The sequence below is a fragment of the Pterocles gutturalis genome, unplaced genomic scaffold, assembly GCF_000699245.1.
Source record: "Pterocles gutturalis isolate BGI_N339 unplaced genomic scaffold, ASM69924v1 scaffold11496, whole genome shotgun sequence".
NCBI lineage: Eukaryota > Metazoa > Chordata > Aves > Pterocliformes > Pteroclidae > Pterocles > Pterocles gutturalis.
The window spans coordinates 18132-31525 of record NW_010103107.1 but is presented as its reverse complement, the minus strand read 5'-3'; the positions used below and the strand labels follow the sequence as shown (position 1 = coordinate 31525).

Below are 13394 nucleotides of genomic sequence, written 5' to 3'. Positions count from 1 at the left end.
GTGTTAACAGAGCCCTGGCCAGCTGTGGGGTGCGATGGGCTTAGCCCAGCAGCAGGGCAGCAGGTCCCACAGAGGTGACTGCTCCCTGGCCCTTTTGCATCTGGGATGTTCTGGTAAAACCAGAGCTTCCACCCCTTTGCCAACAGTGGCAAGACTGTTTCTCACCCCAAGCCTGCTCTCTAACAGCTGTTTTCCCAAGACGAAGAAATTACATTTACTCAAGCATTCCCATTCCCACCTTTTCCACTGGTCATCTGCCATGATGCACATCCCAGCGCTGCCTGCATACACCATAGCCCTTCGAAACTGAGGTGCTCATCCATATTTCCTAACTGTCCCAGCAATTTCCACAACTCACTCTACCAATCCCCAAATGCAACACCCCATCCAGACTTGCCAGCATCTAAAGGTGCCTTCTGTATCCTCCTCTCCTTGGTTTCCTCCCCTCGCAGAGCAGAAGAACGTTATTTTGTACCACATACCTATCCCTACAAAATCAGTTAATTTTTCTCTGGAGATAGGAAAAAAATTTTTTTTTCCAGCTGACTCAGCAATCTAAGCTTGGTCTTTTGTTTCTTTCCTCTGCAGAAGAAAGAATACAGTTTGCTGATCAAAGATTATTTGAAAGTATTTCACTTCGAACTTCTGTCCTCTCAATTTCCTCCAAAAAATATCCCAAAGCCTGTATCTCTCTAGAATTATTCAACACTACCAGTAGCTTCACACAAATACATACTTCATCTTGCAAACATTTATTCCTAACTCCTGTCCTGGACACCTGAACATTCTAAAGATCTTCCCTTTGTCACAGCTGCCTTCAGCAGCCTACACCCATCCAAATGCATGTCCAGAGCAGTGTCACCAAAAAAGACACTGCTGGGAAAGCTGTAGCAAACTATATTCTCTTCTGGTTTATGTCTGGTCAAAATAAGGGAATATATTTCCCCCCCCCGCCTCATATTTTCAATTTCTTAACTTGTCAGGTTCCCAGCCCTCGCTCGCACATAGCTGTTGTGCAAACATTTGGCCAGTACTATTTTCCTACAGTACTGCTTTTAATAGGACAAGCTGTCAGCCACAGTTGCTGTCTCAACACACCACATCGTGCATGCTGTGCTGGGAGAGGCGGCGATTCCCCCAGCGCCGGCAGCTCGGAGCGGGCACGTCGCAATGCCTACCCAGAGCATCACAACACTCACATCCTCTGCTCCATCCCTCTCCACCCCACATCTCTTCTCCCGTTAACATAGCAAGTCAGAGACCCCCTGAGGTGCTCAGGTCTCCATGAAGGGAAGCTACACAACCCTTTTGAAGGTGGGGTCTGAAGACATTGGAATAGGGACAACCCCAGTGGTGGTGGGCAGAAGGCAGCAGGACCAGGTCCGCAGCTTGGGACACCTCTTGCAGGACCTGCTCCTGGTGATTTGTTCACAAAGCTCTTGGAAAACAGCCTGGGCAACAGCTTCGTCACACTCCCGGAGGAAGAAACATCCCATAACGCGTGCCAGCCATAGCAATGAACCTCCCCAGACTGTGCACGTAACAGCAATACAAACCCTAGTACACTGCCGTAGCACCAAAAAGGAAATCAAACGGCTCATTATAGAACACACGCCGCCGGGAACGCTCAGAAAGCTGAGTGGGTGATCCCAACCCCACTTCCAAGCCTACATCCAGACCCAGATTTATCTCCCGAGATATCTTCACAGCTCTTCTCAGAAACACACACTTTTCCTTGCTGTGCAAGCAGAACGTAGTGCTCAGAGACATGCTCCACTGGTCTCTACAAACCCAAACACCATCTCAGACCAGGCACTGACATTCTTTGTGGCACAGACGGGTGGCACTGCTCTCTCATCTTCCTTCACTGAGCTATTTTCTCGGGGTGAACTGCTTCCTAGTCACTGGGAAGCTTAGCTACTATCTCTGAAGGAAGGTAATCATTATCTTTAAAAAAGTCATTATGTCTGTGGCGCAACACAGATTAGGAGGCCTGGAAATGCCACAGGAATATATTTTCATTGCCACGCACACAACTGTCCAATGCTACCTGGTCCCAGCATGAGATCCTGACCAAACCCATGGCTCTGTTGTCCCTCCTGCTGGCCTCTCTGGACAGACACAGGAATCACCTTCCAAACTAACAAGCCTCTGTCAGATCAGAACAAAATTTGCAGAAAAATCTAAAAAAAATAAACATCTAGAGACATCACATAAGCAACAGGAAGCATAAAGCAAAGGCCTAAAGCCAGTGGTTGACTCTATTAAGACCATTTCTGAGAAGTGGGTGTATCAAATTCCCGGGCAGTGCCTTTGCATGGAGCAACGTGGGACCTGCTGAGCCCCTAATTCTGCACCCCAACATGCTCTGCTGCTGCTCGCATCGGTTCGCAACACTCGCACCACCTCCAATCCGCCTTGCCTTCCACTATCAAATGGGCTCCAAACTGCTCAGAAAATCAATCCAAATTCCTGGGCTTCACCTGATGTTCAGCCAGAACCACCTGAAAGCATAAATCCTTTGCCCTGTGGGAAGCAGGGTTCACATACAGTTTAATCTAGGTCTATAAACCCTGAAAGCAGCAATTTCACCTCCAAGACAAGCTGAGATAAATGCAAGAGCAATTACAGAAGATGCAGCAATGTTTATTCCTTTGTATTGTATTTTAACATTAACTTTGTATTTTAGCTACAATTTTCCCCAGTATATTGTCCTAAGGTACTTCAAGCAATCAAATTAACTCCTCTGTAGAGTTTTACGGCATAATTTCAATAAAACCCCCAGTTCCCTACGTTCCTGGGGAAACCTTCAGGGCTGCTGCACAGAGAATGCAGATTTGGGAGCAGAGGAAATGGGAAGGACGCGGGTTTGATCGTCCCCTAGCTGGGCCACCACACATCTTCTGGAGTATGGGATCAAATGCCAAACAAAGCAAAGCTGAAGGGGTTCTGCTTTGGTTGCTTCTCCAAAGCATGCTTTCAAGCAACTGACAGCATGAAAATGTGCAAAAATAAATTTGCTAGGGAAGTTGTAAAAAGTCTGACTTTTAGAAAAAGCCTTTGTGGCAAGCACAGATAAAACACCACCACTGTACAATACTGCAGAGACTACTCATGAATATATATTAAAAATTCAAACTGGGGAAAAAGCTGTATATATTAACAAATCCAAAAGAGACTTTCACTTTAAGAGCAAATTCTGACTAAAGTATTAATGAAGAATTTTTCTGGCACCAAAAGTGTGTTAAGCATAAAATATAGCCTCTATGAAGCAAAATAAGCCACTCTGGATCAATACCATCCAAATTAATCAAGAAACCAATTGCTTTAAGTGCCAAAAGAAAAGCTTCTACAATTTAACAAAGATTTAAGAACCTTTCTCTGCAGTAGATGCCATCTCCAGAAAGTTGCTACCACTTTCCCATTTACTTCCCAGATAGTTGTGTGTCCATGAGCTCTGTGTTCACACAATGTTTGTGCATGGATGTTTGTAACAGAAGACAACAGCTGACCAGCCTGAAGAGTTGCAAAGCAAGACAAGTCTCTATGGCTCTTCCGGTTCAACACTCAAGGACGTGTTTGCTTCAAGTTTTGAGGAATTAAAATCTACGAAGTATAAACTGGAGAACACTGAGGGTAGCGACAACAGAGAAGACTTCCACATCTGGAAAACTCCTCTCATCTGCAGAGCTGCTGCCTCATGTCAAGCCCACGGGCTGAAGCAATCAGGCTCTCCTGGGTTGTGCAATGGGCTGGGGACTTCAGTTTTACAAACACTGCCAGCCCGATCTCCTTCTCTGACCTACTCAAGCATCTTATTGTGCACAGCCCAACACATCAGCAGCGTGAATGAGCAAAGACTTTGCCACTTACGTAGCCACCCTTGGGCTGTGGCTGCTTGGCTGAGTACAAAATAGTCTGGCACAGACACCAAGCCATTGAGATGAGGTAGCAAATGGTGGGGGCGGCGGATGATCTCTCCCTTCATATGACACACTCCATCAGACGTGCTAAGGACCACACGCCCAGGGTCAGCCTCAAAGAGGTGCTGAAGATGTGGCTGTATCAGATTTCTGGTGATTTTCTACAGGTCTTAGGCAGGAACAAAGTGTCAAGCAACTGGAAGCATCTCCCAGTCCCTCACTGCTGGGAGGAGGTTACTTGCATTTATCCACAGTTCAAACAAAAGTGCAAACTGGCAGTGATAACTGTTCTTTGGCCAAGTTGCCAATCTTGGAAGCTTTCTACAAAGTGGGTTTTGAAGACTGTAATTGGGGTCAGGAGGAGGCACTCAAAACTAAAAAAGCCACAAAGTCATCCTTATTTTTATCTGTTTTAATCAGACCAGCAATGATTTCATCAAACTCCCTGACAACAGGAATTAGATCGTACATTGTGCTCACAGACAGCCACTACTGCAGACCACAGCTGTCCAAGTACAAAAGCACAGACATTTGCTCCTATTCTATCCTCCTGGTGTAAAAAAAAAATAAATCCCACAATATATGCAGAAGCAGAGAAAAAAACCAAAGACATTATTCCCAGAGCCAGCGTGGTCCCTGGAGACCCATCGACACTGAAGAACTGATTTGTAGATTAATTATTTCAGTATTCTGTAGCCATGCACAAGTAATTCAGAACTCTGAATTATGGCATTCACTCTCTAATAATAACTGAAGCTGGTTACAAAAATGTGAAATATTTCCTATTAAAAACTCTGTTCATTCAAGGCTGAAAAGTAATATATTTATTCTGCAGACCTGGATCACCTTTTCCCTGGCTCAGGAGACAATGGAAGAGCAAACAGCTCTAAGCCAATAGCTCATTGATTAGAGCACTCAGCTTGCCTGTGTGAGCTCCACGTTCCAGCTGCTTCTGGACTTGTTTCAGTACAGAGGCTTGACCGGGTTCTCTGACACCTTCGCCACCAGGGAAGCCATGTTCTGGAGCCATACTTTAAATAGCTCAAAAAGTTCTTGCATTCATGTCACTATGGAATACAATCTTTTTACTGGGTTTCCATTGTAAAAAAAAAAAAAAAAAAAGATATTTAAAAACTGAAGCTGCAATTTTCTGGACAGCCTTTTAAACTACCAGAGTGTATGCATCACAACTGAAAAAAAATAACATCTGTATTTCCTAGTTAAAAATAGCTCTTAATGCTTTGGTTTGCTTTGCATCATTAGGCCACATTAAATATGAAGAGACTTTTGTGAAGGTGTCACAATTACAGATATCTGTATCTTGGAGGATTTATCTCCTGAATTTTTCTCAGCAGGATGCAACATCAGGCTCCTCACTTGCATCATCTTCAGCTTCCCCCAACAGCAGTTAAAATCTAGAAGTCCCTGTTAGGCAAATCTATTCACAAAAGGCCAAAATTAGGTATAAAAAGCACTGCTGAAATGAGGGTTTAAAACAGTTGTGGAAGATAAAGCCATGACCAAGCCCTTAGTGCCCATCCTAAAGAGCCAGTTTTGGTAAGCAGGGTATTGATGAACATCTCCTGCTCCACTCATGTATTACAGCACACCTTCCTCAGTTCAGATGTTAACCCCAGATCTGCAGTGCTAGATGACAGTCATAGATTGGCAAGAAAAGGGACTAAATCAATGCAGCTTTCATGGACTGACCGACTGCAGAGCCAGAAGGGACCACTGTGACCAAGCAGCACCTGCTCTTTGCTGCTGAATTTCACCCACCCCTCCCTGCAACTTCTGTTTGTGCAAAAGCACAGCTTTGCAAAAGGCCCCAAGTTTTGATCTAAGGAGTTCCAGGACAGATTCCTCCCTTCATTAAGCTGGAATGGGTCATGCAGAGTTCAACCAGCACCTCTCACCTTCCCAGGAGCTCTGCCAAATCCGCCTAGGAACTGGGGCATCTGCATTTTGGCACAGAGCACACCTGAAGCTAGAGCAATTTCTGCTGGCTTGCTTTTGCTTCTGTCTACCCACATAAGACTTATGAGGCCACAACTTGCCTTTGCAGAAGGCACATCTTCTGTGCAATGAACACATGCAAAATAAATCATTAACCTTAGGGAGTTTAACTGACTAGATGACTTTCTTCCTTCCTGTCTCCCACTGTCAACTGGTACAGCAGTCCAAGGCAGCTGGGAGGAGAACCTGCCATAGTACCCTGAAAGTCAGCATCACAGGCAACTACTTAGCACTGGAGTTTAAAGACCTTCTATCAATCAGCAGCTCCTGGTTTCCCAGCCATAACAGACATTTATCTTTTGGCCAAAACGCTTTCCACTGAATTCTGAAGCAAGATTTACTACAAATGGATAATAAAAAAAGGTAGTACACTCTGGCACAGAAATGTGCTAATATTACCAGAGGCTTTTTCCAAAGAAAGCTAGTTGCAAAGCACAAAGAGTTAGCTACTTTCTCCTTAATTATAATCTGTAGCTTCTAAGTAGGCAATTTAGATCTGGTTGTCATCTTTCAAATGAAAGACTAGCCTACCCATTGCATGCAGATGAGGCGTACACTTTAAAGGGTGCTCAGTGGGAATGTCTTTATTCAAATGAGATGCTTAGAGAGTGAAGGAAAAGCTCCCATAAAATACAATTTTCTTTTCCTTCAGAAGCAAGGATTACTTCAAGAGACAGTTTTACTAGCACATTGGAAAGATACTAATAGGCGATTTAAAATAGAATGGAAAACACCACTTGTTTCGCTTACTGCTGTGCTACAAAGATGTGCACAGACATTCTCTTATCAGGCTCTCATGTTAGTGCCACCACACAATCCCATTCTGTCCCACTGCTAAATATGGTGCTCACCCCTACCATGGCCCCACGCAGCATCACCCCACGGCCAGGGTCTGGCAAGGCATCCCTCCCTTGCTCAGGACAGGGATGTGCATAAGCGAGATAACCACCGAGCAGCAGGAGATGATATTAGCAGATAATATCTCTGGCCAGCAGTGTGCTGCCTGCCTGTGCTGCACAGCACCATGAGTGTGTTTCTGCCATGCAAAGTTTTATTTAAATCAGTAGCTGAAGCCCAAACTTACAGTGCAGCTCTGTCAGTTACGAGAAAAACATTAAGTTTGTGATATGAACAATTATGTAGCAAAAATCTTCAGTCCAGACTTGGTAAGTCAAGCCTGACAACTCAGTTGGCAACGAAAAAAATTTGCTTTTAGAAGGATTGGTTAAAAAGCACCTCAATATGGTGAATATCAGCAACAAATATGTGCACGGCAGGCGTACTATTTAACCTCTTATTATAAAAGGAAAACCAATGAAGAGCAAAGGACATGAACAGCAACAAAATGTTGCTGGGTTCAACAGAAAATAACAGAAATAAATAGGACCTTCACCAGGACCCTTACTACAGAAAAAAATACTGCCTCAGGGCACTTCAAAGAGTGACAGATCTGATCTGGAAGGGTGATGCACTGTGAGTAACAAATAATTCCACAATGCTGATTATTTTTTCCATACTGAAAGAATCATTACTGGAGTGAGGGTCAAGCTGATGAACATACTGATGTGTAGCAAATTTGTGATACTGTACCAAGCATAGAGCCTAATGCTGAGAAAAATTGCTAGTGTGGGACCAGAGAAGTTCTTTCCATATCTGAATTTGTAAAATTTTTGAAATACACGTACAACTATCACTTTACCATAACTTTAAACTAATTAATTCTTTCTTGATTTTTAACTGTATCATTCAAAACTCCCTCTCTGTTGGAACTAAGGATTTCTCTTGAATCCATTGTTTGCAGGAGACTTTTGCAACCCGTAGGCTGGAGCTGAGAAAAATCTCAGTAAGAGGGAACAGAGATGCTTCTTGGCTTGCAGATCATCTAGAGCTACCTCCTGCAGAGTGCAATGCTCCTTCAGTACACCCAGGACTGGCCTGGGGTTATATGAATCACTGGTTTGACATCAGCTTGGTAATTTGTATGTTTTAACCATACATCCCAGACCCCATCAGCACTGTTTTTTCTCCTCCTCTATCATCTCTTTCTTTATCTAAGGTGGTGGGCCCCAGAAGCACATGGTCACAAGTGGGATGTCTCCTGCTTTCAGTCTGGAAAACCTCCTCCCCATTCTGATCTTGCTTTAATGGGAACATTTTCAGGCTCCTTCAATCTTATTTCCAAAGCATCCAAGTCCTCTTGCTTCGCCAAGCTGTCCTGTTGAGCCTTACAATTTTGTTTACTTGCTTAAAGCTCTTGACAGATACTCAACAAGTCAAGAACTAGCAGTTCACCTTCTAGAAGGAAACAAAACCTCCAGCACACAGCAAGGGGAATGAAAGCAGCTGCTAGCACAGCTGCATGGCTTTCTTCATTTCAAGTCATGCTGGGAGGCACAGCTCAAAAAGCAGCGCTCAGGTCTTCGACTCCTTCACTGTCGCTCCTGACAGCCACAACAGCCCTGCGGTGTCAGATGCTCGCAGCATCTCTCCTTCCACCTACACCTCCCCCAGTTGTCAGCCAATAATCAGAACACTGGGCATTTGAAAGGAAAATGCCACATGAATATGGACTTAGACCCAGATGCAAGACAGCTGGTGGGAAACTCACCCTACTTGCACATAACCTACGTGCCCATGCAGGCAGATCAGCTTCAGGATCACAGCCTTGATGAGGGAGCCTGAACTTAAAGTGTCTCTGCTTTTTCCAAAGGTATCACCTGCTCTAATATGAGATGGTACCTTTCCCAACTAAGCTCACTTCCCTTTGTAGAGCATCCCCTCTCCTGTCTGTCCAAGGAGCACTGGTGAAAATGAGAAGGAGCAAATGTATGAGGAAATCGTGGGAATATTTAGATGAAACAGTAAAATGACACCAAGTTCCACAGGTAGCACCAGGCTGGATTTTCCAGGCACACATGTGGTACCCCACACAGTCTATACATCTTTTATACACTTTTTGCACATGCCTCAGATTTGCATGAAAAGTTTCAAGTTGTTGTACAAAAATTGAGTATCTTCATGCTTCTCCCAAAACACCAGCTGGCCAAGTGTCATCTCCTTTCTCACCTGCAAATTACAGGTTTATTTCCACCATGTGGCCAGCCACCCCCACCACACACACACCCTGTCTGTGCATGCTGAGCACATCCAGCCACAGCTGGAGCCACAGACAGCTCCAGAGCCAGCTACAGCCTCAGTCCCAGTTGTATCCCTCCTGTAAATAAAACCTCTTTTGCATCATCTTTCCAAGATGATGGAATATTACAATTACCCAGTAATTATTTTCAGTTTTCTAATAAACAAGACTGTGGGAAATTGCAGATCCAGCCACTTCCTTCTAGGAGCAACGGTCAACATGCCTTGTGAAACACCAGGAGATGCTTGCTGGCTACTTCTCCCTGTTCTGTTAACTTTTCATATAAAGTACTATTTTATAATCATGCAAATTAAAAGCACTTTATTGTAGGGTGTATTCAGTAATGAATGCTGGAGAAATGACCTATTTGGAAGTGAATCCTATTACAAATTCACACAACTCAATTTTCAGGATCTATCTCATGCATACTAAGCAGAAATGAAAGAAAATGCAGATAAGTTCAAGACAAAAACCAAACATTTGTAATACCAGGAAATGTGCCTCTTTGGAGTAATAAATGTGTGTCAAGGAAGAACAACAGTTCAAGTAATCAAATTCAGTTTCCACTGTTTGGAAGTTGCTATATTTTAGAACATGTTAAAGAAGTAGATGCTATTACATTTGGTCTGTGCATAGCAATCACAAATAAAACAGCACGTGATTTCCCAAGGAAGCAAAATAATTTTAGAGTCATAGTGTACTAGGCTTGAGATTGGATTATGCATTCTTTTCTTAATCATCTCAATTCCTTAAAGAAATCGCTTATACAGAAGTGAAAGGTTTCTGGAGTGGTCTTGACATCTTTAAAAACAGAAGACTCTGGATGTTCTTTTGAAGCAGGATCCTAAATGGCATGAACATTTTTATATATATATATATCTTTTTAACCTCACTACAGCTTTCAGACATACTTAAACAACATAAAATCTGTTTTCCTGAGTCACTAGGTTCCAAGGTTTAAAGTATTCAGGTACCAAGAGATGCAGACAGGCAATTAGCAGAATTTTCAAAAGCATTTCAAAATCGTGGTTCAAACTTGTTTTGTCTTTTGTCTCTTTCCCCATGGAACAGCTCTTCCAGGTCCTTGCTGCTCCAGTGGTTGGGGATCCTCCCTCATTTCCAGCTTAGTTAATGGCTACACCACAGTTAATGGCTACTTTACCCCCATCTTTTTCTTGGGCCAATGTGTTTTTGTTCTTTTTCCTTGCCCACAGTTTTCCACCCCCTGAGCTGTCCCAGCCTTCACAGGGCTCCGCACACCCCCAACTGCTCTCTTCTCCTTCACTGAGCTCCCATTCCCCAGCACTTCCCACGGCCCCACGTCTAGCCAAATTCATCCCTTCTGCACGCCCAGAGCCTAAACAACATTGTAAGGAGAATTCAGGAGCCCCAGACTGGTGCTTAATCAAAAGCTGCTAGAAATTACTGCAAACCCCTCTGAAACTGGGCTTTGCGCCAGCCCTGGAACTCATGCCTCGCTGCAAACGAACCGCCACGAGCCAAACAGGGTTACCTGAAGGGGTACGCGAAGGCTATGTCAATGCTGAGGTCACTCTCTGACTTGTTTGCACAGTCCACACTGAGGCGCAGCTCTCCAGAGTACCCACCGCATGTTGCAAATGCAAAGATTGCAAAAAGCTGTCAAAAACAAACAACATTTTTGTTTTATTTCATTTCAGCAAACCACCCCAAGCAGATACGCACAGCGGCTCTCCCACAGCACCAGCCCCCTTGGGTCAGGTTATCCATCACTCCATGCATTCAAGGCATTGCCATATATTACTCCTGCTCCATTCCCAAAAGTCAATATAAAGAACCACAAAACATGATGCTCTGTTTCCACACACAGACAGAAACATCTCCATTTGCCAGGCATCTCAGCCCTCCCCTCCTATCTTGAACCCCATTTGGGATTCACAGCCCAGGCAGTAATTTAAATATCCAACTGACAGGCAAGCTCGGAGAAGGATGAATATTGACTGAGCATAACGAGCCAGTCTTAACCCAAATAAAACACTGGCAGAAGGATTTATAAGGAGCAACCAGGAGCAGCAATAGAAGACCAAGACAGTTCACATGGCTGCCAACCCATTACATCGCAAAACACAGAATGGTGCTGCCCCTCTTCCATTTAATGCATGACTTGGAAAAAACACTGATTTTTAAAATTATTTTTCCTAAATTACTGCCATAACCCAAGATGGATACAGAGGTGCAATAAACTGACACTCAGAAAAACAGGAAAAAAAATCAAGATGCTGGATAAGCTCAGGCAAACCAGACAGGAACAAAGAGCTCAGGTGGCTCTGATGCAAACCTGTTGCATCTCCCAGGAGAAGGTGAAGGAGGGAGTGTGCAGGCCAGAGACACATCAGCCTTTATATCTATATCAAGAGTTCAAACAGAGGAACTGGAAACAGAAATGGGTGTCTTAAAACATCATTGATGTAGGCTTCCCTGAAAGACCCAGAGCAGAAGGGACAGCTTATTTATGCCGTTGTAATTTAAATTAAAGGACAGGCTGGATTTTGTTGATTGTAGCACTATAGATCTGAAGAAGCAAGTCCATCAGCTTTAACAGAGTTACTCTGAGATCTACAGTGGGGCAGGTATGGGAAATGACAACCCCTGATCGCAGCCACAATTAAATAAGCTAAAAGCCAGCAACAGAGAGGAAACAAACAGTGCACGCATCTGGAAAAGAAAATGTGTACTTGGACACTGAAAAAAATATACAGCAAGCAAATGTAATGGCTGAATGATTCAGTAAAAGCAATACGGAAACATAATAAATAGAAAAAATAGATCTACTGGTGCTGCTGCAAAACACGCCATTAATCTGAGTTCTCCCAATTCCCAGCATGAGCGAGGCCAGGCGTTCCAGCAGCCTCCTCGGACTTCAGCTTTACGTGCGCATCCTTTCCCCAGACACTGCCAGGTTACAGGGGTGACTCCTGAGCACTGGGGTGGGGAGAGCCTCCCTGACTGCCAGGTGATGTGCTGAGCATGATGGAGCACAGAGAAAAACAGGAGAATAACTCAAGTTCCCACCCTGCTACTCACTTCCAGTGTCACCAGGGCATATCACCAAGGACAGATCTGCAAAGGTATTTAGGCACCCAATGATAAGGAAAGTTGATAAAAACTCTGAATCAATTCTTTATGCTGAGCTTGCTGAAAACAGCAAAGCTGAACTTTACTGTGAATTAATTTGTTAAATATGTCCCATGAAATAAATGTTTCTACTAGAACTTGAATAGTGTTCCTTCATCCCAAATGAGACACTTCCTCTGTAAATACAAGAAGTTTCTGCCCTTACAGCACTGAAAACCAGTATTAATCATCTCAATTTGTGAGGCAGTGTCAGGAAACAATATATTAAGGAGAACAGGAGAGATGAGTGCTGACCTGCTTTCCAGCTTAATTAACGGAGTTGCAAAGGCAAGTGTTGTGCAGATACACAGAGGGGCACAAAGATTAATGCAGTGACAACTAAAGAGGGAACTGAAGGGCTGTGGTGTGAGACAGACCAAATAGAAAGGAAGAGCCATCACCTCTCAGCTACAGCTCTCAGCATGGGGACAAGCAGAGGAAAGAGATGCAATTGAAATGCATGTCCTTTAATCAAGTATTGGAAATCAGCTTAAACATGTGCCACTGTGTCTGTCCACCGAGGCCATGGAGCCATGCCCAGAAACACAGCCCAGGCTATTCCTTCGCAGAAAGGATCTCCTCCAGAGTTCCTAGTTTTTTCTCTCCCCTGTTGAGAACATCTCTGACAGCAGACAAGGGCACCTGAAGCTTCAGTCCCCCAGACAGTTCAGACCTAGCCAGACCCTTCATCCCCACGTTCAACTCTTAAACAGAGGCTTTCCAGAGGCTTCTACTCGTTCAGCAAACCCTCCAGCCTCCTTCCTCGCCAGCCATGGCCCCCCAGGGCTGCTACCAGATCCCATCCTTACCCAGCACATGCTCCGCTATGAGCACCCAGAGAGCAGCCCCAGGGCAGGTGGGAAAGGGAGAAGGACCCAGCTGGAGACTTTTATACCAAACTTCAGCAAGGTCTCAGCCAACCCAAGCTTGGCTCCCTGCCGTGGCTTTTTTTTTGCAAAAGCGTGGGACCCCCCACCTGCCAGTAACGCCCGGCCAGTCCCCACAGCTGTGTGCAGCACCTTTTGAATTGCAGGAGAGCAGGGTGAGGGCTGTAAATCTCTAGTATTTCCCTGGAGTTCTTGGCCAAGCAGCAGGCATAATTTTCCTCTCATCCAAGCAATCTTCTCCTCCTGCCTCTGCATTTTTCCTTCTCCCCAGCCCCCCCA

The 13394-nt window shown here is 44.5% G+C and overlaps 1 protein-coding gene across 1 annotated transcript in view; it reads right to left on the bottom strand.

Moving 5' to 3' along the window:
- Positions 1-13394, bottom strand: part of SYNPR (synaptoporin) — a 43072-nt gene that overhangs the window by 17667 nt on the left and 12011 nt on the right. Inside the window, exon 2 of the mRNA XM_010086568.1 lies at positions 10589-10713. Within this exon, the coding sequence (XP_010084870.1) occupies positions 10589-10713 (125 nt within the window). The remainder of the gene's footprint in view (positions 1-10588; positions 10714-13394) is intronic.